At 35.4% G+C, this 19042-nt stretch overlaps 1 protein-coding gene across 5 annotated transcripts; it reads left to right on the forward strand.

Moving 5' to 3' along the window:
- Positions 1-2211: 2211 nt before the first annotated feature.
- eif2b4 (eukaryotic translation initiation factor 2B, subunit 4 delta) lies at positions 2212-19019 on the forward strand. Of its 5 annotated transcripts, none has more exons than XM_077219748.1 (14): positions 2212-3031; positions 8385-8465; positions 8971-9008; positions 9314-9485; positions 11198-11398; positions 12135-12217; positions 12841-12932; positions 13897-14011; positions 14090-14166; positions 14292-14394; positions 15936-16063; positions 16146-16323; positions 18144-18324; positions 18427-19019. In XM_077219748.1, the coding sequence occupies exons 2-14, from the start codon at positions 8417-8419 to the stop codon at positions 18624-18626; spliced, it is 1617 nt and encodes a 538-aa protein (XP_077075863.1). In that variant the 5' UTR covers positions 2212-3031; positions 8385-8416; the 3' UTR covers positions 18627-19019. The 5 variants fall into 5 exon arrangements, with proteins under 5 accessions (XP_077075863.1, XP_077075865.1, XP_077075861.1 ...); XM_077219750.1 differs by having other exon boundaries at positions 2980-3031; positions 11201-11398; XM_077219746.1 differs by lacking the exon at positions 2212-3031 and adding an exon at positions 5704-5823.
- The last annotated feature ends 23 nt before the right edge of the window (positions 19020-19042 follow it).

Below are 19042 nucleotides of genomic sequence, written 5' to 3' on the forward strand. Positions count from 1 at the left end.
CACTCATTAGCCAAAGGCATCTTGAATGTTGAATTGTCAATACAACTGAAAATTTGGAGAGAACATCACATAAGCTGACTTCATAAATTGATGTTGATTTTCCTAAAATATTTTTAGTCACCATTATGGCAATTAATGTTCCCTTTGGTTGGTCACTTGGAACTTCATTTACATTATTATTCTCTTCCCATTGATGCAACAAGAAATCACTTATTTGATTTCAAAGGCAGAGAAGTAATATATATATATATATATATATATATATATATATATATATATATGATTGATGTATAACTATATTTCATGTCAATTAATGATCTTTATTAAAAATAAAATTAACACTTATGTCCTAAACTCCTTGTGAAACTTTTAATTGCTTTTACATAATAACATATAAAAGTTAAATATAAAAGTGACAATCTTGAATTCATGCTTGAGTTACACAGACTTCAACATTCAGCTTGCAAAACACAACAATGGTAACAATTAAATTCTATTTACTGTAAATTATCACTCTCTACGGTTATTTTTTAGTGTCTAGAACTCTTGTGTAAGTGAACTATACTAACTAAGCATTTGTCAGTACAACATACTATTCCTATTTCACTTTACTTGAAGAAAATATGGAAACCGATTGCACCTATTTTTTTTAAGTCTCCATAGCTTAAAATCGCAGATCAAAACCAAGTTGAGAATAATAGTATTTAAGATGTTTGCAGAACACATTATAACACTGTTAGTTAAATGGAATTACTCAATTAATCTTACTATTAAATCTTGAGTAAGATTAGTAAATATTATTTAGTATGTTAACTAGAATAAACATTAAACTAACTGGATATTTATTAGTTAATTTACTTGGGAAGAGTTAGCTTTCTTTACTTTTAGACGATTATTAATCTTAACTTCAGTTTTCCCTTTAAATTTGCTTTGCAAAAATAAGGCAATCGGTTTCCAAACTTTTTTTAAGTAAACTGAACTTGTTAGAATTTACAGTGTGTGTAACAGTATATGTTGCAATATATATATATATATATATATATATATATATATATATATATATATATATATATATATATATATATATATATATATATATTATTTTAAACTTTTTTTCATCACAGAATTCTGGTATCATTTCACAAAAACATATTAAGCAGCACAGTTGTTTTCAACATTGATAATAATAATAATAATAATAATAAATGTTTATTGAACACAAAAACAGCATTTAGAGTGATTTCTGAAGGATCATGTGACACTGACTGGAGTAATGATGCTGAAAATTCAGCTTTGCCATCACAGGAATAAATTAAAATATATTATAGAAATGTTTTATTTTAAATTGTAATAATATTAATTACTATATTAGGCTACATGAATATATAAATAAACATTTAATTAATAAACTATTTAAATCATCATCTTGCTAGATAACATGATAACTAGAAATAAAGAATTCATGTTTTTAATTGAACTTTTCACCTAAATTGTTATTTGTACAAATAAAAAAGTTAGAATTATCATTTTTTAGCAGGTTTAAATCTGTTCCCAGTGTAAAGACTATATTTTATTTAAGTTAGAATACCTTAAGTTCCCTTTATCTAGACATAATTTATGTGTAAAATACTACAAAATAATGTCGATTGTCGACATTACTGTCGATGCTCAGAAAAACAGTTGGTTGTTCATCATTCGCAATTTATCAAAATAAACAGAAGCATCTCGATCACAAATCGTTCAAGCCTTGAGCCCAAAGCCCGCTGGCTTACCAAATCCCGGACAGTAATAACTAGCTTGCTTCAGCTGTGACTACTAACCGTACAGAAGTCGCTCGCCCACATTGTTTCCTGGTTTCCTCTCTCTCTCTCTCTCTCTCTCTCTCTCTCTCTCTCTCTCTCTCTCTCTCTCTCTCTCTCTCTCTCTCTCTCTCTCTCTCTCTCTCTCTCTCTCTCTCTAAAGGAGCCATTGAGATTGGGTGTAAAAAGGGGAGCAGTGGGTGTAGGGTGTCTCGAGGCGAGTGTGAACAGCTGAGAGGTGCGATTTCACAGGCTGGCTCTCCGCTGACACGGCCCTGATTGTGTTGGACAGAAGGCATAGGAGAGGCCCTGGCTCCTGAAGGACACCAACAGGTGGGGGACCGCAGGGGCAGAGGGGGGAGTTTAAGGGAGGCTGAGCCCTTGAAAAGAACGGGAGCATGTGGCCATGTCTGGGCAGAATCCACCGGTCATGCAAAGAGGACGATACACAGTAGCACTCAGCAGAAGAGGAAAGATGGGAACAGAAAGTTGTGGGGAGAGTTTTCATTTATTGGTAGATTGGGTTGGTTTTGTTCCAGAATTGGAATAGTTTTACATGATGTCAATTACAACATCTCAAACTTTTGATCTCAAACTTTTGAAATTTTGCAACAACAAAAAAATACAATAATTTTAAGTAATTTCTCATTCTTTAATTGGTGAAACAGTCTAGATTAAATATCTCCAAATTATTTCAGATTAAATGAGGGCAGCCAAAGTCTTGTCCATTCCATGTCTGGGATGAACAACCTGCGATTTATAAGAATTAAAAGGATATCTTCTTTGAAATGTTGCATCTCTTTTTTAGCAGAAATGAATGAAGATATAAGTCTATATAGCTCCAATTTGATTTGGACTGAGATTCTGGGTGACATCTCTCTGTTTTGCGAGGCAGCAAATGGAAGATTTTACACCTCTTCCACTGGAAATGGTGCTGTTAAAGGAAATGGAGGTATGAGCGTGTCACTGGGTTTTCACCTGAGGTGTCGTAGCGCGTCTTTGATCCACTGTAAATCAAGCTACTATATCAAGAAGGAGTAAAAAAAAAGGTCAGTTTGTGCATATTGGACTTGCTACATGGCAGAATGAGAAACCTTCTGGTCTATTTAAATGTGAGAAAGATGTTCGAGTGCTAGATGTGCTAGTCCTCTTCTGCTTGGCTGCTTTACTCCTTGTACAGATACGTGTCAACACAAAGAATGATTAAGGAAAGGACAGGATAACTACATAAGGTAAATTCAGTTTTTCTGTAATATTACTCATTCAACTGAGTATGTCATTTTTTTGGTTGTTTGCTTTAGTGAAGGACAAATATTTGTTGCAAAAGAGCACTTAAAAATTAATTTTTTGGATCATTCTGGCCAATGTTTTTGAAGTTATCTAACATTTTTATATAACAATGTAGTTATGAAGCAGAATAAAAGTTATAATGAATTGTAAAGATAAATAAATAAACAAACAAACAGTAATATTATCTCTTCTCTCCTGTGCATTTTTCCTGACAGCTTTGTCTATTCTGTGAGGGAAATTGAAATGTGCCCCTTGTGAAGACATGCTTCCTTATATGCCCATATGAATACTCAAGTTATGGAATGTAAGGAAGTGTGTGGTTTCAGGGGGAATCCATCACCATGGAATAGAGCATGCAAATAAAACGCAGTGTGATGGATAAAAACCCGATGGATTAAACCTAAATCAAACATTTTAAAGTTTGACACATATTTGTGTATTTTTTTATTCTGAGATGAATACTTCATTTCAGCTGCATGCACATACATTTTTAAAAATAAAGGTTCTTTATTGGCATCTGTGGTTTCATGGAAACGTTTTGTTGCACAAAAGGTTTTTTTTATAGTGGTAAAGGGTACTTTAGATTATTAAAATGTTCTTCACAAAAAGAAAAAAATGGTTCTTTTCAGAACTGTTCACTGAAAGGTTCTTTAGGGAACCAAAATAGTTCTTCTTTGGCATTTTTGTGAAAAGCCCCATTTGGGACCTTTATTTATAAGACTTTAGAGTGGATGAGGTGGTAAAGCTGTTGTTTCTTTGAGTTGGCTGGCCGTAGGCCTCCAGACCCTGATCATCTCTCACTGACCCATAGCTACTGAAGATCAGGTTAGATTGACATAGTACAGCTGTCCCTTACTTAATCCATATGAGAGCTATACAAACCTTATGGGGTTTCCTAAAAAAGATGCTATGCTGAATTCTTTCCGCAGTTATCAGCACAATAAATAAAAAAACTGTAATTAACAACGCTAAACTCATGTTGGTAGCAATGTTCATCCATTGAATAGCACAGGAAATAAAATAAAATTCTTATTGAAGAAACAATTAGTAAATTAGGCAATTCGGTTTTATTTTTAAAGTAGACCTATTATTTATTTATTTATTTATTTATTTATTTTTCCTTTGTCATCACAACAGGTAAGCACCAAGAATGATTTTCTGAACTGAAGAATGTCAGCATAAGCTCTGTTAGTCTGCCTGGCCGTTCACTCTTCCTGAAGCACGCCTTGCTGTGGCTGGTCAAATGGAACCAAGTCAGGTGTTTCTGCGAGGTTTGGTCCCCTTCAACCAGCTACTGCGTCGTGAATACAGCCAACATAGACCAAAGATTATAAGAGAGTTGTTCACTAAAGTCTGCTTTTTTGTGATGTACTACTAACCCTTACGTAAAAAAAAAAAGTATTTACTTGCAATGTTGTGTTCATTTTCTCCTTTCTTAAATATAATAGAAATTATTTTTTAATTCAATAATATTTGAATGAAATATTGATCATGTGAAAAAGTATTGTATTGAATGTGCACTTGTAGTGTTTCAAATCTTTAAAAAACTGCACTTGCAGATAATATTAATGAAATAAATGACCATTTAAGTTTACTTATAGAGTGACTGTTTCTTAAGCACACTTTTTTTAAAGTTCACTTTGTAATAATGTCAAATTAAAAGTTTTTTTTTTAAATTACATTTTAAATCATTATGTTTGAATAATATTTTGCTAATGTTTTAAATCATATTTTAAATCATTGTGTTTTAGTAATCTGATACATTCTCATGCTTTCAGTTAGATTAGAACATTTGTTAGGGACTTTTCTAGGGGGATTGAGTTTCTGCTTATATTCTTTATCCTGCCTGTAGCAGGCAGCTACTATCACGAACACTTCACATGTATCAACAATTTACCAGGTTACCAGCAGATTTACTATTAGGTTGTCGTTGTGATATGATGAGCAATATCACACAAGCAGGGGTGCCATATCAGGTAATCAGTACCAGCCATGCTGAAAGAGCCATATCGCACGACTTGACTGCCAATGTGATATTGTTTTTACACAACAGTTCGATGGAACAAGTAAAACAAATAGATTACTAGTAATAACTATGTGACTGCAACCAAGAAGCCTATACAATATTTTTTACTACAGCTCACTACTTTATTCTTAATTGTCAATCTCAGCATTCAACCATCAATTATTTTTTTTAATATATGTTATTTATTAATAATTTATTAATAATAATTGCCACAGAGACTGTAGCCTACCACAGAATATAGTTTTAATATATTTATTCAGAATAAATATATTAAAACTATATTCTGTGGTAGGCTACAGTCTCTGTGGCAAGTAGCCTATGGTGAATATAGTTAGATATAGGCGGTACAATAGAATCCTAAACGTTAGTAGCCCTATACATTAGAATATTAAAAATTATGTATAATGACCTTTGTATAAAAAAAACGAAATACATGAGACCGTAATTTCAAAACATTTGTGTCTAGCTGATATGTCACTTTTTAGCATCATGTTTACATTCCTCTGACCACCAGAGTGCTCTGGAGTGCTTCCAAACGAACATTCCCGTAGTAGGCCTACTGACTGGGTGACTGTGTCACCGGATGAATCAATGCACCGCAATTTATCCCAAATCCTTTTCTAAATCCGTTTCCTAGCAAGAAGTCACAAAGAAATTAAACTGCGGAATCGGGTTGGAGACAAGTTGACAGCATCAATTATGCTACAGGTAAAATGTACACTTGTAAACGTGTGTTGTTTCTGAATACAACATGCAGCTAGTACGTTAGCTCTGATGACGTTAAACACGACGGTAAAGTTAGTTTAACGTTTGTCATTCGTTTCCGATATTTAGTTTCATACCCCTTAACCTCTGCGTATTTCATGTTTTGAGCCCGGACCAACTCAGACAAATTCCCTTTGCAAAGCACAGGGCTTGTAGCCTATATTAATTAGACCTATAATCAATTAAACTATTTAAGTATACATTATCAAACTAATAGTAAAATTTTCACAAAATGATACCCTTTATAGCATAAGGCTCTGTTTTTGGAATTAGCATTTTTTTACTTTTAAAACTTAAAATGTAGGCCTATAGGCCTATGCAATACTGTTAATCCATTAAACTACAACACCGTTAGGCCTAAAGGTATCAAACCAACTGTAAATTACTCAGATTATTATTCCCCATGTTGCACATGGCTTGTTTTTCAGATTATTAATCTGGTTTTTTCAGGGCTCTCAAGTTTTATCAAAAGTTTAGAGTGAGATTTAGGGGAGGAGCCACCCAAATATTTGCAGCCACGGTCCCTCGACCCAACCAAATTCGCTTCAATTTTTGCTAGCAGTTCAATTTTGCCTATTGTTCATAATTGACCAGCACAAATGGAAATTTTAACAATTGTTAAATCTGATAAAAAGACAAATTCATCCAAATAAAATAAATAGTTATATTTAAGAAATACAAATTTATTGAAAAATAAAAATAAATTTGACCCCAAACAAGCCAACTGAACATCAGTGCTCAATGTACATAACATTGTGTCATAACAACTTGCCCTGAGCATGTATGTCAAGACCCAAACCGGTCACCTTTACAGGGGTCATCGGATGCCCATTTTCCACAAGTTGGTATGATTCTTTTGGGTCTTCATGTAAAGTTTGTAACATACTTTGGTTAAAATTTCTCAATGGTTGTGTAAAACCACACCCTTTTTACCTCTTCAAAAACAGCTCTGTTCACGGTGACCCGTTTCGGTGCATGTCTCTTTAAATGATAATGAGCAACAACTTTTTAGCTTTTTGAGGATTAAAAAAAAGTGAATGGATTTTTCATTGCATGGTGATTGTGTCCACACACTGCAAAGACACATTTATTTGCAAATACCATATAACAGTGTATTTTGCATCCGATGACCCCTTTAAAAGCAGTTGGAGAGTTTTTGAATGCATCAAAAATAATTTAGCACGAATTTGGCTCCTCAACATCAGCTCTCACTGTCTTTTATCACAGGCAAGATATATCGGCCAAGAATCGTAAAATCAAAATGCTAAAAAAAAGTATAATAATAAATGAAGATGTCCGCAAACCGCATTCATTAGATCGTGCTCTTTCAACTTCCACTCCGTGTGTGCGCGTGTTGTTTAGTAACGAACGAGCTTGCAGCGGGAACACATAATTTACCCGGAAACAACTAATTCTAATTTCTGATTGGCTGGTAGCTAGCATTTAACTCTGTATAACTCGAGACAGATGCTATGAACTCGGCAGAGAACTTCCCTCCGTTTGCCTAGTTTGCCTGCGCCTCGTCCATTAAGTTCCCTTCTCCTCAGCGTGAGAAATACAAGGTGTTGCGTGTGAGCGGGTTGAAATGCGTGTGTCTCACGCCCAATGCGTGAGACTTGAGAGCCCTGTATTTTTTATATACAATTCTAAACCCATTTAAATAGGTCAAACAGTGTTGGTGTTAGTTGTTGTTGTTGTAGTTTAATGGATTTAAATGAGGTCAGTACTATATTTTAAAAAATCGTATTAATGATTAATTTAAATCCAATTTGTTTAATAATGATAGTATTTAAACGGGTTCAGTAGGCTAATAATCAGTAGGCCTAAAAAAGACCAGATACAAATCTGAAAAACAAGCCTTGTGCAACATGGGGAATAATAATCAGAGTAATTTACAGTTGGTTTGATATGTCATTTGTCTTACGAATGTCAAACGGCAAACTAACTCTAAACACAACCTGTATGCGTTTATTTATAGTCAAACAGAGTTTATTTTTCCTTTAAGTCGGTGAACCTCACGTTTAGTCGTTTTTAGTAATGTTTTATTCATTGAAATAGTGTTGTTTGTGATTGTTTTTCATTAAATTAGATTTAATGAACAATATTTTAAAGCTTTAAACTGTTACTAAAAACAACAAAACATGTAAAAAAATAAAATAAAATAAAAACATCTGCGTGATTAATATTTAACTTAATGACGTAAGTACGTTGGGTAGGCTACGTCAGGCTGGGGCTGCGCTCAGGTCAGGTCGCAGTTTCCCTTGAAGGCATAGGTTCGAATCCCACTTTTGACAACAACCTGTTGTTATTTCCATCATGATGAGAACTTGTTGCTGTACGCGAATATGCTGCGTCCATTTAATTAAAGAAAAGCACGGCATTTTTCAGCTTGGGCATTTGGGTTCATTAGTCACTGTATACATTATACATTAAAAAAAAGTTCAACTCACTCGTTTCAATCGCTAGAGGGCGACGCAATTCTTCACGACTGCTTTTCATATCAGATTACGAGCGAGAAGTCACGAAGAAGTGAAACATGGCGGATTCGGATGGGAGACAGATTGACAGCATCAACCATGCTGCAGGTGAAATATACAGATATTTAAACTTTTTACACGTGCTGTTGCTGAATTAAACACGTACACAAGCAGTCGTTCAAAGTATTAAGAGAGAGCTTGTGTTACTGCTTGTTACGCCGTTGATCACCACTCTGCCATGTCACAGCTGACTTTACAAATGCACAGTGGAAATTACATCATGCAGTGTTTGACATTTTGAACATATATTAAAATCTAACTATATAAACAGGATCACGATGTTCCCTATTGTTTGCATGTGTAACGTGATGTGTTTGTAAGATTAACGGAATCTTTATGGAACATTCCTTAGTTTGGTAATGATCGAGTGTGAACCAGTATGATGAAATAACATTGCAAAGTCAGTGTCGATGTTTCCCTGTCGCCATAGACATCATTAATTCAACCTTATACTAAAAAAAAATAGATTTTTTTTATTCTGCCAATATCGTTTGTACAAATATAGACCAATTTTAACTTGAGCATACGTTTTATATCATTTTATGTGTCATAGATGGAGAATGCAAGGTGCAAGAAATTGTGCGAGCGAAGGTAGGTCTTTTTTATATATAATTTTACATTATTCACAGTTTATTTCTTTGTCTTTTAATTTACGTTTTCACCCCTTCAAATTACTAAATATCACAAACACAAAGGCTTTGTCTCAAAACCTAGTGAGTTTACCTGGACAGCGTTTTGAGCATCATAGCCACATTCTCAGCAGAGAATCAACATGCTAAGATGCCCAAAATGCAGACTAGGTTTAAGAAATAAGCCAACTTTAAGCCAAATCAGTTTACAGAGACAGCAGATTATTTAAAGACGTGCAAACTGTGATTCACTTTTTTTATCTATAGACTGAAGGTAAGGAATTGACCAAAGAAGAAAAGCAGCGTCTTAGGAAAGAGAAGAAGCAGCATAAAAAGAATAAAAAAGATGACAAGGTTCCTACAGAGAAGGAAAAGGAGAAAGAGAAAGCATCTGTTCAAGCTCCATCAAAACCTGTCACACAGAGCCCAACACATAAAGGTACTTCAGTTCACTGTCCTGTTGCTTAAAAACTATTATCCTGCAACCTAAGGTTTATTAAAACTAATTTAATTTTGATTTAAAATTTTATTTAAAATAGGATAATTTGAGGAGAATTATCTATTTGTTTTTTGTTTATGTAAGAGAATTTTTCTCTCTTATTGAGACTAGATTAATATTTAGTTTCAGAGTTGCCTATTTTGAAGGAAGTAGGGTCTTAAAGTGTTAGTTCACCCAAAATAAAAATTCTGTCAATAATTACTCACCCTCATGTCGTTCCATAAGACTTTCTTTCGTCCTTGGAACACAAATAAAGATCTTTTTGATGAAATCTGTGAGCTTTCTGTGCTTCATAGACAGTCTAAGCTCCTGCCGCTTTGAAAAAGTTCATAAAGAGATTGTAAAAGTAATAAATATGAATCGAGTGGTTTTGTCCAAAATTTTCTTAAGAGACACAATCTCTTTATTTGAACACATTGAATTTAGGCTTTTATTCACATAAACATTCATCAACGCACACATCACTTGTGGTAAACCAACTGAAGCTCCGGTTCTCTTAATGCACGTTTGAGCTTTCTCAGGAACCAATGAGATTCATTCTCGTGTTACGCTGCACGTTTGAGCTTCCTAAAGAACCAATGAGGTTCATTCTCGTGGTACACAGCACGTTTGAGCTTCCTCAGGAACCAATGAGGTTCATTCTCGTGTTACGCAGCACGTTTGAGCTTCCTCAGGAACCAATGAGGTTCATTCTCGTGTTACGCAGCACGTTTGAGCTTCCTCAGGAACCAATGAGGTTCATTCTCGTGTTACGCAGCACGTTTGAGCTTCCTCAGGAACCAATGAGGTTCATTCTCGTGTTACGCAGCACGTTTGAGCTTCCTCAGGAACCAATGAGGTTCATTCTCGTGTTACGCAGCACGTTTGAGCTTCCTCAGGAACCAATGAGGTTCATTCTCGTGTTACGCAGCACGTTTGAGCTTCCTCAGGAACCAATGAGGTTCATTCTCGTGTTACGCTGCACGTTTGAGCTTCCTCAGGAACCAATGAGGTTCATTCTCGGGTTAAACAGCACGTTTGAGCTACCTAAAGAACCAATGAGGTTCATTCTCGTGTTACGCAGCATGTTTGAGCTTCCTCAGGAACCAATGAGGTTTATTCTCGTGTTACGCAGCACGTTTGAGCTTCCTCAGGAACCAATGAGGTTCATTCTCGTGTTACACAGCACGTTTGAGCTTCCTCAGGAACCAATGAGGTTCATTCTCGTGTTACACAGCACGTTTGAGCTTCCACATGAACCAATGAGGTTCATTCTAGTGCGTGAAGCAGGTTCGGTTGAACTTCTAAAAGCCTAAATTCAGTCTGTTCATCATATAAAGCGATCAAGTTTATTCAGAAAATTTGGACTGAACCACTCAATTCATATGGACTAGTCAATATCTTTATGAACTTTTTGATGTGTCATAATGGTTGTTGCGTAGCTGTCAATGGAGACAGTCCCCTTAGATTTCATTCAAAAAAAAATCTTCATTTGCGAAGATGAACAAAAGTCTTAATTGGAACGAAATGAAGGTGAGTAATTAATGACATAATTTACATTTTTTGGGTGAACTAACCAACAAATGAATTGGCTTAAATAGTCTTTTAATAGCCTTTTTAGTCTATAGTCTATTTTTGGGTGCTTTTTATTTGATGGGGCCCTTTGATCTCAGCAGCAGCTCCTGTGCCTGTAAGTGCATCTGCATCTGAATCTCTTGCGGCTGCAGAGAAGCCTGTAAAAACCAAAGCAGAGCTGCGAGCAGAGCGCCGGGCACGGCAAGACTCAGAACGGACATCAAAACAGGGCAAGAAGGAAGGGGGGCTGCAATCCACCACCAGTAAGCCTAAAGCTTCCCCCAGTGAGCTTCAGCCAGGTAATTTAATGCTTCGGAAAAGGATAATCCAGGATGGAAAGTTTGGGCATTCACACAGTGGCTGAGGAATGCCTAATTTAATCAGCCATTCCAATATTTTTTGCTGCCATTTTTTCCCTCATTTAAAAAAAAAAATTGTAGTGTCTATTTACATCAAGTGCGAATAAGCCTGACTTGTTGGCAGAGGCTATTTACCGTAACTCCGCCCACCATTGTCTCTGAGCCAGACAAAATTACCAAAGGAACTCTAATTTTGTTTAGTTCGAATATGCCTTTTCACATATCAGCTTGAAGATGCATTTATTTTAAATAAAAATGAAGAAAATGTTCAAAAATTAGAATAAAGTGCCTAACAGGTTTTTATTATTGGGAATAAAGTGTTTATCTGTTCATTTGGTGTAAATAGCATCTGTTGCTATTTGCACTTAGTATAAATGCTAATGCATACAGGCTTATGCTCACACATTGCATTTATTTGATTGTGAAATATTATTATAATTTATTCTTTTTAATGTAACTTATTCCTGTTATGGCAAAGCTTTTGGTTTTTAGCAGCCATTACTTTGCATACATTTAAACAAACAGTGATTCAAACAGCAGCATTTCTTGTCAGAATGTTAATGCGAGATATTTTACGAGTCACAATGATTCACAGAAGTGCCTGCATTTGACTGGTGTTCATGTAGAGACTGTGACTGAGCAGTTTTACAAATTTCTTTTCTCTATTTCTTGTTAGTTGTGAAAAGGTTACCGGAGCACGTTCAGGTGGATGACCCCGCTGCATTGAAGAAGTTGGCCAAAAAGCTTGAGAGACAGCAGGTGAGACAAACCAATGCCGTCCGGCTTTGCCTCTTTTTTGATTACTACCCGTTGACGGAGGATGGATTCATCCAGGTGTTTTCTGAGATCTCTTTTGCAGCGTTTTTAACCCAGGTCCTTCCCATGTCTTACAGAAGTCAGGGCAAGGATGCGGTTTAAATATAACTGGAGTCAAGGTCTGGCTCCACACTTTTGTGTGCAGTGAATTGTTAAATTATTTCTTTGTTTAATGTAATTTGAATTTATGGTGAAAGTTGTTAACTCATTTGATTTTAATGTACGTTGGAGATTGGTGATTTCATTGTGATTATCTTCATTTCATTGTGTTCATGTGATGAGCTAGATGTCATATGTGGGTGAACTTTCGAGTGAGTTTTTTTTTCTTTTTTCTTCTTGATACATAATATTTCATGTTAGGTGTAGATCTATAACACAAGCGTAAAGCTTTGGAAGTCCTCTGTGGAGCCCTTCTTCAGTAGTGCATGTCATGTATGTCTTCATGCACAGTGTTCTGTAGCAGCCTCAGCTCTTGACCTGGGGGGGGGGAGGATGTGACCTCCACAACATCTGTCCCTGAGGGAACAAAATATTCACATTAAAAGCTGTTTGCGCTGTTCTCTTAGGTTCCTTTGAGGTCCGATTATGGCTACAAGGTCAGCCTGTTCTCCCATCTACACCAATACAGCCGAAAAAACCCTCCAACTCAGCAAATCAGGTAATGTTACAAATGTGTCGTCTTCTAGTTAGAATATTAACTTAAAAGGGTCATATAAGGAGAAATCTCCCTTTTTTTTATCCTTCATTAATTTTCAAAAGTTTGGGGCTGGTAGTATTTTTTTTTTTTAAATGTGTTTTTAAAGAAGTTTCTTACGTTCATTAATGCTGCGTTTATATGATTTAAAAATCTGGTGAAAACCGTAATATTGTGAAATATTACTACAATTTAAAATATTTGTTTTCCATTTTAAAATATAATTTATTTCTGTGATGCAATGAATTTTCAGCATCATTACTCCAGGCTTCAGTGTCACATGATCCTTCAGAAATCATTCTAATATGCTGATTTGCTGCTCAAAACACTTTTTTTTATTAATATCCATGTTGAAAACAGTTGTGCTGCTTTGTATTTTTGTGGAAACAAAAACAATATTCTTTTTTCAGAATTATTCTATTAGAAAGTTAAAAAGAACAGCATTTATATTAAATAGAAATCTTTTGTTATATACCGTAGATGTTTTAATGTCACTTTTGATCAAATGCATCCTTGCTGAGTAACCGTATTAATTTCTTTCAAAAAATCTTACGGACTCCAAACCTTTGCACATTACTGTAACTTGACACATACTATAACTTCCAGAACTTAAACTTCCTCCCCGGGCACAAAAAGTATTTTTTTAATTGTATTATTATTACTATTATTATTACTATTATTATTATTAAATTGATAGAATCTAAGCTTCAAAAACAAATTTAGGCCATTCAATTGTAGGTCTCATAGTTAGGTTGGAAATAGTCATGAAAAATTTAAATAAGGCATTAAAACTTTAACAAGTGTATCTCAGTAAAAAAACAACAACATGCTTTTACAATTTTTATATAGACATATTAGAAATGAAGTATGTACAACCTAAATGAATTAGTTGGTTGACTTGTATTGTTTGATATGGTTTATTTTGTAGCATCCCTGCCACAGTTATTCACCCATCCATTGTTCGGTTGGGTCTCCAGTACTCTCAGGGCATTATAGCAGGATCCAATGCTCGATCTGTGGCCCTACTACATGCTTTTAAACAGGTAATTCATAATCAAAACTATAAAATTGCTCAGAAGTTCCTAATTTTCGGATTTATTTAACCAGCAATCATTTTATAGGTTATTCAAGACTATAGCACACCTCCAAATGAGGAGTTGTCAAGGGACCTTGTGAACAAGCTTTCGCCCTATATCAGGTTTACTTTCTTCCTTGTGAAAGTTTATATAACACATGCTCAGATGTATATTATTTCATTTGAACTCTGATCTTACATGGAAATGGTTATTTGACAGACTCTGCCAATCCTCCTTACCCCTACAGTTTTCTCAGCCAGTGTCGGCCCCTTTCAGCCAGCATGGGCAATGCCATCAAGTACATCAAAAAGGAAATTTCAAATATACCCAGTCAATGCAAAGAAGAGGAGGTAAGAGTATTCAGAATCACTAGTTAGAGATTTATATGCAGTAGGGGTGTCCCCGACTAAGGATTTTCATAGTCGAATCAGAATAGTCAAGTCTTGCCTATAGTCTACTAATAGTTGAATCGCAGGAGGGGGCGGGGCTTTAACATTTTAAAGCCGCGATGTACAGAACATCACACAAACATATAGAAGAAAATGTTTAAAAACATTTTGGTAAAAACACTCTTAAGTAGGCCTACAGTGCAACATCAATGAACTGAAAAATAATCAACAATTAATTTGTCGAATTAAATTAGAACTCAATATACATTTCTAATAAATAAAAATAAGTCAGAAATCAAGTCACAAGATGCAGAACAAATGTGTGCAAAATGCCTAAAATGGAAGGGAACATGCATTCAAAACTCAAGCCACAAATAGTTAAATTAGATAACCCTTAGTGATCAAATATTAAAATAACGAAAGCATGGCCAGAATTGTCAACTTCGTCTTTTTAACTGCAGAAACAACAATGAACGCTAAACTGAAGTAGCAGTCTTTTTAGCTAAACATGTTCACAGCATCCAAAAATCAAATTAGAACCGGCTGAAATGTTTTGAAATCACTTGTCCCCTACCGTATCGAGAAGAAAATCCAGTCTTTCACTCTGTCTGTATCCGTTTGAGTCTTTTCAAATTGTGTGCGTGGATAAAATACATTTTAAAACGCTTAACGTGAAAAATGTTTAACGGCTTAATGTTCTAAAACTGTTATATTAAAAGATCAAATTGTGGATATACTATATAGCCATTAAGAAAAGCAGATGAGCCCAGAATATTAACGCAACTCGTTTTATTATACGTTAAGCATTTTCCTCCCATAGAAAACCGTTAAAGAAAACGCTTTAACTGACTTTCTATAGGAACGCGTTGCGTTCATATTCTGGGTTCTTCTGCTTATCTGCACATAGTATGGTTTCTTAATAAGGTGTGTAGCCTACTGTGTACATACATTAAGCACGTAAAAGTGCCATTTAAGCGTTTTAAAAGCTTTTTTCACGTCAAGCGTAAAAGTGCAATCATGTTAAATCCAGCCTTGGAAAATACCCTTTCTGATTGGTGTGCATCTTTAGATTTTCTTATCCCAGACATTTTTTTAAGATTTAAATCCCTGCCGACAAGTCGCTCCTCTGTCGGTCACGGATCGAAAGTGAAACGTAAATCTGTCACAGGGTGTTTGGATTTATTCACGCTGCACGCATGTTAAAAATATTTATTAAAAACCTTCTTTTTTTGCACATTTTTATTGACAGCATTATCATAATATGCTGTATATTGACAGAACAACGGTAGTTCTATGTGAAATCTTACATTGAGCACCCTCATATAGCCAAAATGACATGATCCTCGTTTAATAAAACCTCTGCAAAGATTCGACCGTGAGATTGGTAGTCGAATCAGGCTCCTCCTGTCGAAGCATCGAATCTTCGAATATCTGGGGTCTCCCCTAATATGCAGTATTCTTCCTTTTCCTGTGAGTGTCTAAAAGCAACGTTTTCTCAACAGGCGAAAGGGAAACTCCAGGAATGTATTGATAGTTACGTAAATGAGAAGATCATTTTGGCTTCTGAAGCCATTTCTAAGTATGCTATTGAGAAGATAAGTAATGGAGACGTCATTCTTGTTTACGGCTGGTAAGATTTTTCACTGAATTGCTATAATCCTGTAATAGTTTGGATTAATGCATTTAATGCCTTTTTTTTTGTCTTTTTCCAGCTCTTCTCTTGTCAATCACATTCTGTGCGACGCTTTTGAAAAGCAGAGAAAGTTCAGAGTCATAGTCGTTGATAGTCGGCCGAGGCTGGAGGGCCGAGAGGCGCTGAGGCGTCTGGTGAAGAAAGGCATCCGATGTACTTATGTGCTCATATCTGCCTTGTCCTACATTCTGCCTGAAGTGAGTCATTCTTTTCAGCAAAGCTTGTTACTTGCTGGGATTTTTGCAAGCACATTTTATTTTTAGCTCATTGCGAGGTAATGCGCTTTATTTCCAAAGGGCTTGTACCTTCACAGGATTGATTATGTGTGTGACATCAGCAGTAGCTAAAAATATAACTTAATTATGGATTGGTACTTTTGTTCTTAAAGACACACAGTATCAAGTGCTAGTAGAACAAAGGGTTGACAAAGATAACTACTCAGTTTTATAGAGTTTAGAACAGCATATGGACTTTATTTTCATACGTATACTTTTGATAATGACACTCTTAGATTACTATTACGGTTTTATTTCAAATAATTATATGGCACTGTGAGGTTCTGAATATTTCGATTGTTACGTTATGTATTGAGTTAAACTAAATATTCAGGGTGCGTGAAAAATACTAAGGCCAGTTGAGGCAATTGTCACTTGCCCGATGGGGCCAGTGCTGCATCTTCATGGAAGTTGATAATTTGCGCATTTTTAAGCCTCGTCAATTTCAATATTCAAGCATATATACATGCTAAATTATCCGTGTCTCTCAGTTTGGTATTTGCGCACTGTGTGATAAGTTTTGTGTGCCCAGCAACACACATCTAAAGCACGCACCCGGAAAACCGCGTTGCACAGCGCGCGAATACTCATACATATTCACTCTAAATTATGACAAATTGCCCGTCTTGTCAAGGATTATTGTAAACATAGTTAGTTATGTCTTAAGTGAACATAAACGTGAGATAAGATGCATGTGTAACAGTATAATGGAGCCGTGCAGCTCTTAAAGTGACAACAGTATAAAAATACCTGCTGCTGTCCATTTTTATGTTAAACAATCAAAAGGCATGAAATAAATCGCTCACCAACTGGGCCAGTAGAAAAATCCTTAGCTTTGAGCCTTGCATGTATTACCGTCTAAAATTATTTGAAGTTTTTTTAAAAATGTTTTTGAAAGAAGTCTCTTATACTCACCAAGACTGCATTTATTTGATCAAATATACAGTAAAAACAGTAATATTGTCAAAATAATATTAAAATTTAAAAATTGTTTTCGATTTAATTTATTTTAAAATGTAATTTATTCATGTGTTGGTAAGGCAGAATTTTCAGCATCATTACTCCAGTCTTCAGCCACACGGTCCTTCAGAAATCATTCTAATATGATGATTTGGTACTTTAGAAACATTTCTTACTATCAATAGCTGTTTTCATCCACCTATTTTTATGTGCATTTTGGGATAGCGCTTAAAAAAAAAAAACGCTGGATGTAAATGCCAAGATGCACATCAATTTAGAAAAAAAAATTACATAAAAACTTGTGCTCTCAATTGAGGTGGATACTTTTTTTTTTCTGATAAGAAAACATTTACATGATTGGATAACTAGACTAAGCAGCAGACCACTGTCTGCGCTCAGGGACACAAGTCATCTATGATGTAGGAAAAAAGAGCCACGATGGCTTCTCCGATTTCAGCAACTTCAATTTTTATTACAGATATTTTCCAGGACGTGATGATTTTGTTCTCTTGAATGCTGTTTAATTCGCAAATGTTTCATGCCATATTCCAATTTTAACTTTAAATGGAAACATAGCTAATATTGAACATGGTTGAAATATATTTTTGTGGAAACCGAGACACCTTTTTCACACATCTTTGATGTATAGAAATCTTCACAAGAAATCTTACTATTGAATAGTGTACTTGAACTACAGTTAACTGGCCTTTATGTTGTCATTATAAACATTGTTTCCGTGAATGCTGAATCAGTACTTGGACTCTGCACTTTCTTATTTCCAGGTGTCCAAGGTATTTCTTGGTGCCCATGCACTTCTTGCCAATGGATACGTGATGTCACGTGTGGGAACTTCCCAGATTGCTCTGGTAGCAAAGGCCTACAATGTACCAGTGCTGGTCTGCTGTGAGACCTACAAGTTCTGTGAACGAGTGCAGACGGACTCTTTTGTATCCAATGAATTAGGTAACACTAGCATGTGTAGTATGACTGGTCAATTTACTATCATCATTTTTGTTGTTAACATTATTTACACACAAAAAAGCAAACCCTAATGGATTTTTACAGATGACCCTGATGACCTGATTGTGACCAGAAATGGGAAGACCCATCTAGAGAATTGGCAGACTGTTAAATCACTGGGGCTTCTGAACTTGGTGTATGACGTGACGCCACCAGATTTTGTGGACCTTGTGATTACTGACTTGGGCATGATCCCCTGCACCTCTGTGCCTGTGGTACTGCGAGTCAAGAACGTGGATCAGTGAAGAGCAGGCTTCCCTCTTGCATCTGCTCTTAAAAGAGTGTGCGCGCACAGGGCTTCTAGCATGAAGTAAACATATCTATGAAATGGAACAAGCTTTTCAAATAAAGCTACTGTTTATGTTCTCACTGCCGGGATCCTTTCAAATGTTTCATTTTGAATTGTATAACTGGTCCAAAATGACGCAGTCCATTTCAATCCACCTAAAGGAAATTCTCAAATCACTTCTAGTTGTTGTACACAAGATCAAGAATATCAGATTCGCTTGTTCTTGTGTCAGAACCACAAAATTTAAAGGAAGTGTCAGGTAAAGCATGTTTGCTTTCAGTTTTGGCTTTTCATGATGGTCAGTGCATAGACATAAACATTAAAATAAATATATCATCCTTTTTGGATAGTTGCTGTTGCTGAATTCCTTTC

The sequence above is a fragment of the Siphateles boraxobius genome, unplaced genomic scaffold (assembly GCF_051911475.1).
Source record: "Siphateles boraxobius isolate OS27281-9 unplaced genomic scaffold, OSU_SipBor_1 8, whole genome shotgun sequence".
Lineage (NCBI taxonomy): Eukaryota > Metazoa > Chordata > Actinopteri > Cypriniformes > Leuciscidae > Siphateles > Siphateles boraxobius.